Source organism: Ursus maritimus, unplaced genomic scaffold (assembly GCF_017311325.1).
Source record: "Ursus maritimus isolate PB19 unplaced genomic scaffold, ASM1731132v1 scaffold_22, whole genome shotgun sequence".
In the NCBI taxonomy this organism is placed as follows: domain Eukaryota; kingdom Metazoa; phylum Chordata; class Mammalia; order Carnivora; family Ursidae; genus Ursus; species Ursus maritimus.
Genome location: NW_024424675.1, coordinates 15,407,468 through 15,420,851, shown reverse-complemented (window position 1 = coordinate 15,420,851; position 13,384 = coordinate 15,407,468). Strand labels below are relative to the sequence as shown.

Below are 13,384 nucleotides of genomic sequence, written 5' to 3'. Positions count from 1 at the left end.
TGAACCTTGATTAGATCCTGTTTCAAAAAGCGATAAAAAACATGGGAAATTATTATAAAGATCTTAATATGTTGAAGTATTGATGGGCAAGTATCATGGGGTCTACAACTGATTTTCAAATGATTCAGCAAATTAATAATAATAGTATAAATATATATACACACATATATGTAAACACAAACATACATAGACCCGGATATGCTAAAATGTTATCTGTTGATTCTAGGCGGTCAGTTCATGGATACTCAATATCCTAGTCTTTCAACTTTTCCATATGCTTGAAAAAACTCAAAATAAAAAGTAACAAACTTTTGCAATGTTCAACATGTACAGTACCTGGTTCTTGAATGACATCTACTTTTCCCACACTGATCTGAAGTATTTCACCATTCTTTGCAAATGTCTCCCATTCTGAATCAGTCTGCTGACAGGATGGACACCACGGAGCATAACTGTAAAAGGAAAATAGCTAGTCAATATAAACATATGAAAAAAATCTATAAAACAAAGTAGAGAAATAGAGCACTTAAATTTAAAAAATAAATTATTAACTAAAGGGAAGAACAAAAAGCAAGCTTTTCCAAAGTTGCTTGATATAGAAAAACAGAAGCATATTTCCGCCCCCCCCAGAATTTAATGTATGAATATCAATTCCCTGGGGAAAAAATAGCCAAAGTTTAAGAAGATTTTCATAAATTATTTTAATATATAAAATATTTTATTTCAATGTTATTCTTACAATGGACCCAAATTTTACTACCTTCCAGATAGCTTTTGATTTTCGAGGGTGAAAAGCTTTGAGTGTCCCACTAAAGGCAGACAATTTTCACAAGGGTGTCTTTAAACTAGCCAAACCAGTTTCAGATTCATCAAAGTGAGATCTGATGGGTAGAGGCCAGAAGATGTATTGCTAGTGGGTCCCCCAAAATGTAAGTCATTTCCAAAGATACGTGGCAGTTCCGAACCATTAGGAGAAAGTAGAAGCTATAGGCTAAGCCTGCTCCACAGACGCTTTCTTAAATACAATAGGGGTTAGAAATAAATACTTGGGCCTTCAGCCAGAACTCTACCGTTTTAGATAATTTTTTCATTCAATAAAGATGATCTAAGCACCATGTTAAAAACTGAGGCTACCCCTGTGAACAAGACAGACATGGTGCCTCTTTCCTCCTTGTGGAGTCTATCATCCACAGATGAAATGAGGTATGCACGGGGGTACAGACAACCCAGTGGCAAATGCCATGACTGAGAATGTGGGACAGATGCTCTGGGACACTCAGAAGGTGGATGATCTCAGAAGGGCCTACAGAGAAAGGAGCATCTGTGCTAAGATCTAAAGTAAGAGTAATAGCCAGAGAGGGGTCAAGGAATGTTCTAACCCAAGCAGAGAGAACAGGAAGTTTGAAGACAGAGTATTGACAGGACAGGATGAAAACATCATTCACAGCCTTTAAAAATGTTGAATAAGGAGTTAGGACTTTATTCCAAGCTCCATGACTGATGCCCTAAAAAAAGTAAGAATCACGATCAGATTTACATTTTTGGAAAAGTCATCTGGCAGCTCTGTGGATAATGGATCAGGGAAGGATAAGACGGAAGCAAACTGGAAGGCTGAGCTGTCCTCCTGGCAGTATGCTAATGGCCTCACTTTGCCTCCCATGATGCAGAAAACATCATAAATGGGCCATAAAGCTCTAATGTGTTCCAGGATTTCATATGCAGATGTTAAAATAGTAATCCAGAGAAAACTGCTGTTTAGAAAGTATAGTGGATTGAACAGTGTCTCTTAAAAAGAGTCCTAAGCCCCCATACCTGTGCATACAATCTTATTTGGAATAAGGGTCTTTACACATATAATTAAAGTAAGGATCTTGGGGTGAGATTGTCCTAGATTTAAGGTAGGTTCTCATAAGAGAAAGAAGAGGGGAGAGTGACACAGAGACACAGGAAGAAGGCCATGTGAAGATGCAGTCAGAGATGGGAGGTCTGTAGGTACAGGCCAAGGAATGCCAAGGACTGCCGGCAGCCACAAGAAGATAACAGAGGCATGGAACAGACACTCTCCCAGAGCCTCCAGAGGGAGCCAACCTTGCCAACATGGTGATTTTGGAATTTTGGTCTCCAGAATTGTGAGAGAATAAATTTCCACTGTTTTAAGCTACCAAGTTAGTGGTAATTTGCAGTAGTCCAAGGAAACTAATACAGAAAGGAAGATACCATTTGAAATTAGAAGGAATTGAGATCAAATATGCTTTATGAAGACTTAAAGAGTTGGTAGAGCTATGCTTAATATATAATATTATGAACAAACAATAGCGTACACAGGAAATCCATTTTAAAATACTAACAAAGGACACAATTAAAAGGAAAATTAACATTTACAGAACAATGTCACAAAAATACATTAGTACAAATGGAGAGACATTCTGTTTTGCTTAATAATACCCCGAAGAAAAAAAGCAGTAAATAAAATTAATTAATCATTGCTCACAACATAGGACAGGATACTCCAGGAAAAAACATCACCAGACACTTTGAATAATATTTTGGGATGCCATCAACTAGACATGATATTTTTAATATCTGCTTAAATCTGTTTAAATTATATTTTTAAAAAATCCTCAACTCAAGTCAAAACGCTGAGGGAATAAATGCAATAGATACTTTTAAAAGACTTGATATCACTGAATCGTTTATGTACAATGGATGAATTTTATGATATGTAAATTATGCCACCCAGGGATAGAGGGCAGGAGACATGGATGAACCAAGATTGGCAATATTTTGATACAACTACTGAATCTGGATGATGGATGATGGGGGTTCATTATACTACTCCTATTTTTGTTTATGTTTGAAATTTTCCTAATTTCAGAGGTATAACTGACATATAACATTATATAAGTTTTAGGTATAATATAATGATCAAATATAGCTTTCTTAAATATTTGATTAAATGGAAAGATATAACAAGTTCTGGATGGGTAGGCTCAGCATTGAGAAAATGTTGATTCCCCCCAATTTATTTTCAATTTTTGTCCATTCCTGAATTAATTTTACAAAGCAGGGCCTCTATTATTTCTACATTAAGAGACAAAAGGGGTGGGGTGGAAAGAGGTAGGAAAGAATGTCTGCCAAAAGAATAAAACACACACAGGAAATAATGCCTTAGGAAAGGAAATAAAGGGGAGTAAACGTTAAATGATCAAATTCTATAACAAGATTTAGGCTCAAAGATGCTGTCAGGTCATCATTTACAAACCCTTTTATCTTGACCTGAATAGAAGCATGTGTGTAAATGCCATGCAACACTCAAAGCAACGAGTACAAACCCACTTTCCAGAAAAACAACATTAACAAACATTTCTGAAATGGGGCAATATTTTGATCGTTCACATTATGAAAGGGCATAGGGGGTTAAAAAGTCAACATGATGGGGAGATTGCATTTACTTCAAGACAAGTATTGAGACTGGGCACAGCCCAGGAGAGAAAGGGCTGACCAGAGTAAGGCATGCATTTCTCTCTCCAGCCAGACACCAGAAGCAGCCAGATTTCAGCACAATTGTCCATCCTAAGGATTGTTCATCCATCTCTGGAAGGATCTAGTATAGCCAGTTCCAAGATAATTCTAAAAAGTCATTAATCTTCTCAGTACAGCTCACTCTCTAATCCCTGAGACCCCAGAGATATGGACCAGAGAACATGGAACAATTTGCTGGTATCTTTGAACATGGCTGATTTTAAACACATGTTATCTCTACATTTCCAGGGCAAAGTATATACCTGGTACAATAAGTGTTCAATAAATATTTGCTGAAGAAACAAATGAACAAACTTTAAAGAAAATTGTAGTCTTTGAGAAAAGTCATTTTTTACATATTTTTAAAATATCCATATGATAGATGATACTGGGACAAGCAGTTGGTAAACTTTAGGGAAAAAGAGAACATTTTATTATTTTAGTACTTCAACGGGCATTTCAGTTTATTAGATAAGAGTCCTGCCAAAGGATTCAACAAGACCAATCACAAATTAATCATGTGACTTTGGGCAGGTTAGTAATCACTCTATGCCTCAACTTCCTCAACTGCAAAATCGGACAGTAACAGCAGCTACCTTAGAAGGTTATTGGGAGATTAGATGACTTATATAAAGCAGACACATATTAAGAACAATCACTAATACCAATTACATTTGTAATATATTGCTTGGTTTCCAAGACCCTTTTTTGATGCATTAGAACTCACCTGCACCTTACGACTTTACTGTCAAACAGACAAGATAGGTTGAAAGGACCTTGCTTAAGGTCACCTAAGACCACACAGAGCAAGAACCCAGATGGAGGTATTTATGTGATAAAACCTCCAAGCAAAATAAGACCCAAAATTGAGAGGGGTAGGGGGAGCGAGACAGAGAGGGAGAGAGAACCAGACAGAAGGAAGAAATTACCAAAAATAAGGAAGAAATCTTGCAGTATAATTAAATGAATTCTAGATCCTTTTTGCTTTGTTTCCCCAAGCCTGTGCCTTTGCATTTAACTCATAGACACACTGACTACCTCAGTAATTATTAAATCATGCAGATTTCATCTTTTATTTTTTTTAAAATCCCAGTCCCTAATCTCTGGACAGGCTATTATATAAATTGGGATTTTGGTGACATTGATCCCAAGATATAAAAATGCCACTGAGGTCACTTCAGATATTCCATTTTTTATGTAGCTGCTACTCACTGGAGACTATGAATGCCCTTATTTCTGAGATTTAATCAGAGCTATTTGTGTTGTGCACCAATATCATTCACTAACTTGGTGCGTTCTTTCGGTGGTAGAAATAAGTCAGCTCTGAGTCACTGGTGTGGGAATTGGTTCATTGTTGTTTCAACTTTTTAAATTATTACTGTTCTTTTGGATCTAAAGCACTGTGATTTAGACAGTACTTTAGAACCTAAAAAGGAAAATACCTTCAGGGGCCAAAGGAATACAAATAAGGAAACTCATGATTTTCATGTACTCATGCACACTCTGTCTCTCTCTGTGTGTATGTTTGTATATATAAATGTAATTTTTATGCACATATGCATGACAAAAATCAGCAGAAAGGACGGAATATGATCTTCATTTATATCATTTAAGACTAGTTCAAAATGTCGCTCTTCTAAGAACTATAAAAGAGTTGACCTGCCACATAACTTTGTCTTTTACATTCAAATTAATCCTTCTTTCATTTAAGAGCCTCCAAGAGAAACTAGAACCTTTATAGTCATGGAAACTATACAATAGTATCTCTTCTATTTAAACTTTTCCCAGGTGGCAGTGGTGGATAAAATTAGTAAGCTTCATAAAGACGTTCAAAATGCATTTCAGGGGCGCCTGGGTGGCACGGTGGTTAAGCGTCTGCCTTCGGCTCAGGGCGTGATCCCGGCGTTCTGGGATCGAGCCCCACATCAGGCTCCTCCGCTATGAGCCTGCTTCTTCCTCTCCCACTCCCCCTGCTTGTGTTCCCTCTCTCGCTGGCTGTCTCTATCTCTGTCAAATAAATAAATAAAATCTTAAAAAAAATAAAATAAAATAAAAATGCATTCCAGATAACTAAAACACTGTTAAATTACATCAACTTGGATATCAGTCCAATGTTTTTAGCCACTTCTGGGAAAGAAAATTCAAAAGCATGTTTTTGTCATCCATGTCCATATTTATGCATGTATTACACTTAGTTTCTGCTATATGCAAGGTGGTTGAAAGCCCTTGATTATTTTGATTGCATAAGCCAACTGAATTTGTGAGATTTCATTAAGTGTACAAGAAAGGAGTTACTTAAAAACATTTCCTAGAAATAAAATTTTACTAAAAATACATTTTTATTCCCCAATAATGGGCAATTTTTCTTCTTCTGTCCTGGCTCAAATTTCACACTCTCTCTTCAGGAGAGACTGCACACTCCTGTACATTCTCTTTTCTTATCCTTGCAGAACAGAGATGAACAATGACTGATGTGGTCGATTTTCACTTAGAACTTACTTTGACCAAAATGTTCAGAAGAATATGTGACAATGAAGATGAAAAAGGTACACTAGGCTCATCTTTCTATGACTTAATACATGAAACTAAATCAAAATGTCAACAGAAGATCTACATTGAGTATTATTCTTCTCTCTGGAAAATATGGAAAAACTCTTAATGATCCAAGAGATGGAAGGCTTATGTATGATTCTATTTCTTTAGATCATTTCTAGGATATTTTATCATAAAATGTAGAGGGAAAATAAAACTTGATAACTCCACGAAAACCACGATACCTGCTAGAGAAAATGGAATTTACTACTTTCTTTAGAATGCACACTCCATTGAGCAAGTGACCGGTGCATCACTTGTACCTAGCTCAAACAGAGCCTCGCAGGTCCTAGGCCACAGTAAGTATTTATTACATTAATGAACAAATGGGAGATGATAGTGACTATCCTTACTACCTACGAAAATATATACAGATAGATGTTTCCTTCAGTGATGTGCTAGAGGAAGCTCCTCATTAAAGGAACAACTAGTATACTATTCACTCATTCACTTAGTCAAAGTATTTATTGAACACCTCGTACTTGTAATCAAGGCTCTGGAGATAAATAGGAAGAAGAAAGATTTTCATCCTCTACTGAAAAGCTGATCTTCTAGAAGAGGAATTAGACAAAAACCAAGTGTAGGAGCATATAAATTAATTTATAATTATAAGTTGTGATAAGGGCCATCCTAGATAGAAACAAGACAAAGGGAGAATTTTCCTGGGTGGTTGGTGTGCACAGAAGGCAGATCACCTGTTTGAGTGGTGAAGTGTCAGGAATGAGCATATAGCAATAATGCTCTTCATTTGGAGACTACGGCTGGGCCTCCAAATCCCACAGGGAAAAGGCTTTCTTTCAGGTGGCTTATGGAGATGGCTAGCTGACAGCCTAAGCATGAATCAGCCAGGCTAGCTGACAGCCTAAGCATGAATCAGCCAGGCTCCCCCACTACCCAACTATTCTAGGCTTGCATCAGGAACTGCAAAGCTCAGGCCTGCATTCTAGTTCTGGCCTTGCCAACCATTTACTACTGGCCTTAATCAAAGCTTTAACCTTTTCGAGTTTTAATCTCCTCTAGTAAATAAGAATGAGAATGAGAATTCTGCACCTGATTGCTGGGATGATCAAATAAGAGAGCACCGATGAATAAGAGGACAGGTGATGTAAGCAATTTAACTGTTTACTGTGACTGAGATGATGAGGATCATGGAGGTGATGTGGATAACCCTTTGTGGAAACAATCTGAAATCAAATACTTACATGTTCACTTATACGCTATTCTTTTGCATGTTTTTAAATACCTGTAGCAATACCTAGGGCAGTGGTTTTCAATCAGAGACATCTGGAAATATGCATAGGGGATGGAGATTGCTAAATTTTTTTGGTGTCACATGAATACTAGAATGTAATGGGCTGGGGCAGCAATGCTCAAGGTTCCGCAATGGGCAGGCCATCCCCACATTAAAGAACTGTCCAAGCCAAGATGCCAATAGTGCCCTGATGAGAACCACTGCTGAATCCTTGACAGAGAAGAAGTACTCAGCAAACATTTGCTAAATAAATGAATGCTATATCTGCTACGTACTTCCTTCAGAGCACAGGAAACTGACAGTCCCTTGAAAGCAAAGAATGTAGCTCATTCATTTTCATCTTTCCAGATCCCTAACTCTAAACCTGAAACATAACAAGCATTCAATGACTATATCTTAAACATTCAATCAGCACCTCAAGATAATCTATTAAACTGCAAAAAAATGATAATTATTTGACCGGGACAAGCTAAGGCGATGATGTTGAAGATGTTCTCTTCAGGAATAAGAAGGATTTGGGGGGAGAAATTACTAAAACCTAGAGGTCCTAGGGAAATCAATGAGACTTCCCTCCATCACTGTGACTATTTTCAATTTTGAAACATGATCGTCCCAAGAACAAAGTCAAAAAAGGTAGTGTTTTATAAAGATCTATATGCTTTACAGAGGTAAATTAACTCAAAGACATACTTTGCCTCTGGATATCAATTTAAAAGTAGGCAGGTCAAAATTAAACTGCTTGGATAACTACCTTTTTTTCTGGGGGAAAAAAAACAACAGAAAAGTATATAGAATGTATACTGTTGTTTGTCAAAAGAACAAAAGTAGTATTCTCAAGGACTGATACAATGGGAACCAAAAAAGTTTAAAATAGTAAAAGGTTACAAAGTAACTGAATGAAGGACAGTATGAAACAACGGAAATAGAGAAAAGAAAACATCAGAAGATATTTTAAAGATTATATAATCTTTCCTAACCCTGAGAAAGGGCAAACTTTTCGTCAGAGGTTAAGATGAGAAAAGCACAGAAAGCCAATTATAGAGACATGGAAGAAATAGGGGTAAAATTACCAAACAATGCATAAAAGCAAACAAGAAGAGAAAAACTGAATATACAATAAACATTACAGAAAATATAAATAGTAATGGGATAATTTTCCAGATTTTAAAAAAGGTTTCAGAATTGAAATGGTGAATTACTACAAATATATATTAACTGATATTTCTCCTTAACAGAGAAGTTCTTTTTTAAAACTGAAAATTCAGGGGCCGTCTGGGTGGCTCAGTTGGTTGAATGACTGATTCTTGGTTTTGGCTCAGGTCCTGATTTCAGGGTCTTAAGATCGAGCCAGGAATTGGGCTCCACACTCCCTGGGGAGTCTGCTCGAATATTCTCTCCCTCCATCCCTCCTCCACATGCACACACTCTCTCCCTTAAGCTATCTCTAAAATGAATAAATAAATCTTTTTAAAAAAACCTGAAAATTCAGGGGCGCCTGGGTGGCACAGCGGTTAAGCGTCTGCCTTCGGCTCAGGGCGTGATCCGGGCGTTATGGGATCGAGCCCCACATCAGGCTCCTCCGCTGTGAGCCTGCTTCTTCCTCTCCCACTCCCCCTGCTTGTGTTCCCTCTCTCGCTGGCTGTCTCTATCTCTGTCAAATAAATAAATAAAATCTTAAAAAAAAAAAAAACCTGAAAATTCAATTGCAAGTTGCCAAAAAAACTGCTGTTTTAAAGACAAAGAAAATATAACAAATTAGGTTTTACAATAGGAGCAGAAAACACTGCTAGGTCCTTAAAAATGAGTTAAATTATCAATCCCAATATAACCAGGAATTGTATTATAGGAACTCTGTATGAAGTGGAATATAAAAGAAAAAATTCCTAGAAGAGAAGTTGCATATAAGCAAATGAACAAATAAAGAACTGTCATTCAAAGTCAAAATTTTAATACCATCAGAAAGCCTACTAACTTGCTTCTGTAGGAAAGTTAAATGCATCATCTGTAGACCCCTAACAATCTCTGTTTATTATGATCAGTTCACTTGAAAAAGGGGTTGACATGGTAGCTAGTATTAACACATTTGGCTTTTCTCTGTTATATACATCAGGAAAATAATCTGGCAAATTATTGGCTATTTGAGTGAATTCTTAGAAATTTATAGGCCTATCATGGTAGAGAATATAATGACGTTTATATTTTTTAAGTGTCGGATTTTTGTCAAAGGGAGGAGATGGAGTATTACAAACAGTTAAGAGCCACAGTATTTCTTCAGGACTTAGGTTCTGGTATATAGAAAAAATTTGGATATATTGGTTTAAGTCTTTTTTCCTTTACAGCTTCCCTTCATATTGAACTATTCTGAAGCATACTCGATGAAAAGGGAACTTCTACTTAAATGATCTCAAGGGCAGCTTACTTCCGGGTTACAAGTCTCATCTTGTATCACAGACCAAACATATTCCATGCAATGGACACATGGCAAGTTTAGAGCAATTGGTTCCCATGTCTGGGCTTGTAACTTTATGAAGAGTATAATTTGAACAGTCGACATGGCCAAACACAGGAGTTGTTGGCTCTTGCTGTTTATGAGCTTAATGTGGCCTACACTCTCCTTTAGTTTGCTTAGTTCTTTTACCTAAAGAAAAAAAAAAATCATAGCTATTCCACAAAGGAGCTATAAAGGAGTTGAGGCCTTTCGGTTTTGACCTTCATCATGTACATATACAAAGTCAGATTTATTCAGAAAATTGACATCTAGAAAGCTCCACTGTGTAAGCACCTACTTTAAAAAAGAACTTTCTGTAGTACTAGTTGACAAAATGCAGTCTAAAATTCTTACAATTATTACAAACATGGCAGTGTTGAATAAAGCTCCACTTACTTAAGTTTCTCTCTCAAATGGAAAATGACCTCATCATCTTCATCCAAAGTGGTTAGGTAGTTTAGTAAGTCTTTCATGACAACAGATTTCTTTAATCATGTCATTGGTTCATTATGATACCAAAGGCATTTTACTTAGAGGTCTAAAATATCCCCTTTGTGACCAAAAGGTATATGCATGTTTGAAGGGGTAATGGGTATTATGTTTTCTGAACAATGTAATCTGCTAAGGAAGTTGTAACTTTTGGCCCTGATCTCACAGCGAGGTTTTAACTTCATAGGCATCTGTTTGCAATCTAAATTGAAAGAATCAAAATTTGGTCTTGGAAAAATAAAGGAAAGATCCAATTCTGTGTGTCTGTGTCCTCCAGGTAAGACTAATCGGCAAATAGTAGTGATCAAGTATGTATATTACCTGAAACTACAGTCTAAAGAGATAAGGTCTCGATCATTTCTCCAGAGGTTCTTCATTTTCCCCCTGCAAGCCCACCATGATGGCCTCTGAAGCCTGTTCAGACATCTGCCCATTGTCTACCTCAACATTTTTTTCCAAACGATCACTTTCTTCCTAGAAGTTAATTTTAAGCTACTTGCCTGTTCCTAACTCAAAACTCTATTTTTCCCATCTCCTTCAAGCAAAGGCACTACGCACAATTTACCTTCTATTGTTCAAAAGGGGCAATTTACGAATGTCCTTTTATTACACTAGCACAATTAAGATATCTACCCAGAAATCTCTACCTGTAAAAATGATAACAAATATCAACATTTATTTGAAATCTTGTTCTAAAACTTCAAAAACATTCCCATCTTCCTGTTTTATTTTTCACAGTGACATTCCGGGGTCTTCAAAATGAAAACCAAAATACTTTGCACAAACGGGTCTGTCCTTCACCGTGCTGGAATTATTCATTCAACAAATACCTTGCCTAGCCCGTGCTACATATTTGTACTACACGGAAATGTCATTGAATGGCAGCCCTTTCTCTACGTATACGCCTATATCAAAAGCACGCAATTTTTTCACAGGTTTTCTCCATTTACCCTTCCTCCCCTTGGTGAGCTGCCCACCCCATTCCTAAAACTCTTTCCCCGAAAAGCAGGGGGCTAACAAGGCGGGGGGTGGGGGGGGAGTTGGGGGGAGCGATGCTCGGCACCCACAGCTGTCACCGCGGAGGGCCTGGCGCGCATGCGCACCGCAGCAGCCCGGCCCCGGAGCCGCAGGTCGCCCGGCGAGCAGTGGTCGAGCCCACCGGGCAGTGCAGGATCCACAGACGCCCGTGCGGCTCTGGGAGGGCGGCGCCCACGAGGGCAGTGTGGCGTGCGGGGCGGGCGGGCACACTCACAATTTCAGCATCCACTCGCCCTCCATCACCAGCGTCCAGTTGGAGGCGGTCATGGGCCGCACCCAGCTCCGCTCCTCCGGTAGCGCGGCCTGCTCGGGGCCGCCCTCCGCCGCCGCCGCCACTCGGGCGGCCAGGAGCGCCGTCAGCAGCGGACCCCAGTGCCCGCCCGCCATGTTGGGGCGCGGAGGGAGGCTCCTCGGCAGGGGGCGTGGGGAAAGGAAGCGGCGGGCCCGGGGCCTCGCTAGCCCGCCAGCCCGGGCCTTTCCAGGTAGTCGGAGGTGGTGCCGGGCCGCCCCGCCTCCGCCCAGCCGCACGGACAGTCCCAGCTTCGGAGGCAGGCAGCCAGCGCCGCCTCTTATCCGCCCGGGCCCGTCGAGGCCACGCCCCCTCCCGCCTCGCCTTGCCTTTGCCCGGGGTGTCGGTTGCCTGGGCAACGGCCGCCCTTTCTTTCTGACGCCCTTCCCCCCTCCCGCCCCCTCCCCCCGAAAATAAACAGATGACCCAATGTTGCCTAAGTTAGAACAGGCACCGCGTGTGCCCAGGCTCCAGTACGGGGGTTGGCGCGCGTGGAGATTGCTAAAGAGAAACACGGCCACTAATTTAAAAATTCATCCACTATTCAATGGAAGTGAAAGTAACAATGGACTGCAAAGTAAACCTATTTATAAGGAGAAAACAGAAGGACGCTTGGCCATCTCTTGCTGAAAGGGAGAGGAAAATTTAAATACTCTGTGCGTGTGTATTTTGACGTATCACTGCCTAATTGGAGATAATAGTGAAACTAGACTCCGCAATTGTATTTTTAAATAATTTTAATCTTATAAAAAGTCTTCTAAAACATGAGTACTAACATAAAATGAGTCAGTGAATAAAAGAATATTGGCAGTTGCAATTAAATGGATCTCGCACTTCTCTTGGCTACAGTCCGTCAGATCTAAAATGAATGTAGTCTAAATGATTTCCAAATCTCTCTCCAGGTACACATTATATGCATCTGTACCTTGAGATCACCACACCCTGAGTTTGAATGGCTGAAATACAATTAGAAGGTGACTGAGCTTTTTCAAAGTGTGCTTTATAAAAATTTATTAGCTGTGCAAAGCATAAAACTAGGTAACATGGTCAATACATGATGAAAAAGTGTGATTTCTTTCATGGGCTTAAAACAAAGACAGCTATAAAACTAACAGTATTGCTGGGCACAAGAGATCAATCTCTAATCCTATAGGAGAGAAAGATTAATTTTGCCTCCAGAAAAGATCTTACTTGAGTTAGCTGTGAATTAGTAGTAGCTCAATGCTATGCGGAGCCAGCCCTTATAAAAATATAAGACTCACATTTACAAATTATTGTAAATTTGGAAAATGTCCTTGCAATAAGTGTTACTAAGAATCACATCATACAAATCAATCCTATAAACTCAATAGAAAACATTTTATTTTGCTTATAAAAAGAAATATACACAGGAACTCTATCATTCTTTTCGGTGCAGCTTTTGTATATGATATGTGATTGGTAGAAAAAATTCTTTAAATTAGATTCTGCTATTAAGAAATAACTTGTTATATGCAAATAATGAATCATGGAACACTACATCAAAAACTAAGGATATACTGTATGGTGACTAACAACATAATAAAAAATTATTAAAATTTTTAAAATTAAAAAATTAAAAAAATAACTATTAATTTTGTTGGGTGTGATAATGGTCTTGTAAGTATATTTTTAAAAAGTCTTTATTGGTTACAGATAGTAAAATATTTATGCGTGAAATACTATGGTGTCTAGA

At 38.6% G+C, this 13,384-nt stretch overlaps 1 protein-coding gene across 1 annotated transcript in view; it reads right to left on the bottom strand.

The window, feature by feature from the left end:
- TMX4 (thioredoxin related transmembrane protein 4) overlaps positions 1–11,919 on the bottom strand; it is a 43,697-nt gene extending 31,778 nt beyond the window's left edge. The window contains exons 1-2 of the mRNA XM_040637988.1: positions 11,596–11,919; positions 337–452 (exon numbers count right to left, since the gene is read on the bottom strand). Coding sequence (XP_040493922.1) covers positions 337–452; positions 11,596–11,768 — 289 coding nt within the window. The 5' untranslated portion in view covers positions 11,769–11,919. The remainder of the gene's footprint in view (positions 1–336; positions 453–11,595) is intronic.
- Between the last annotated feature and the right edge of the window lie 1,465 nt (positions 11,920–13,384).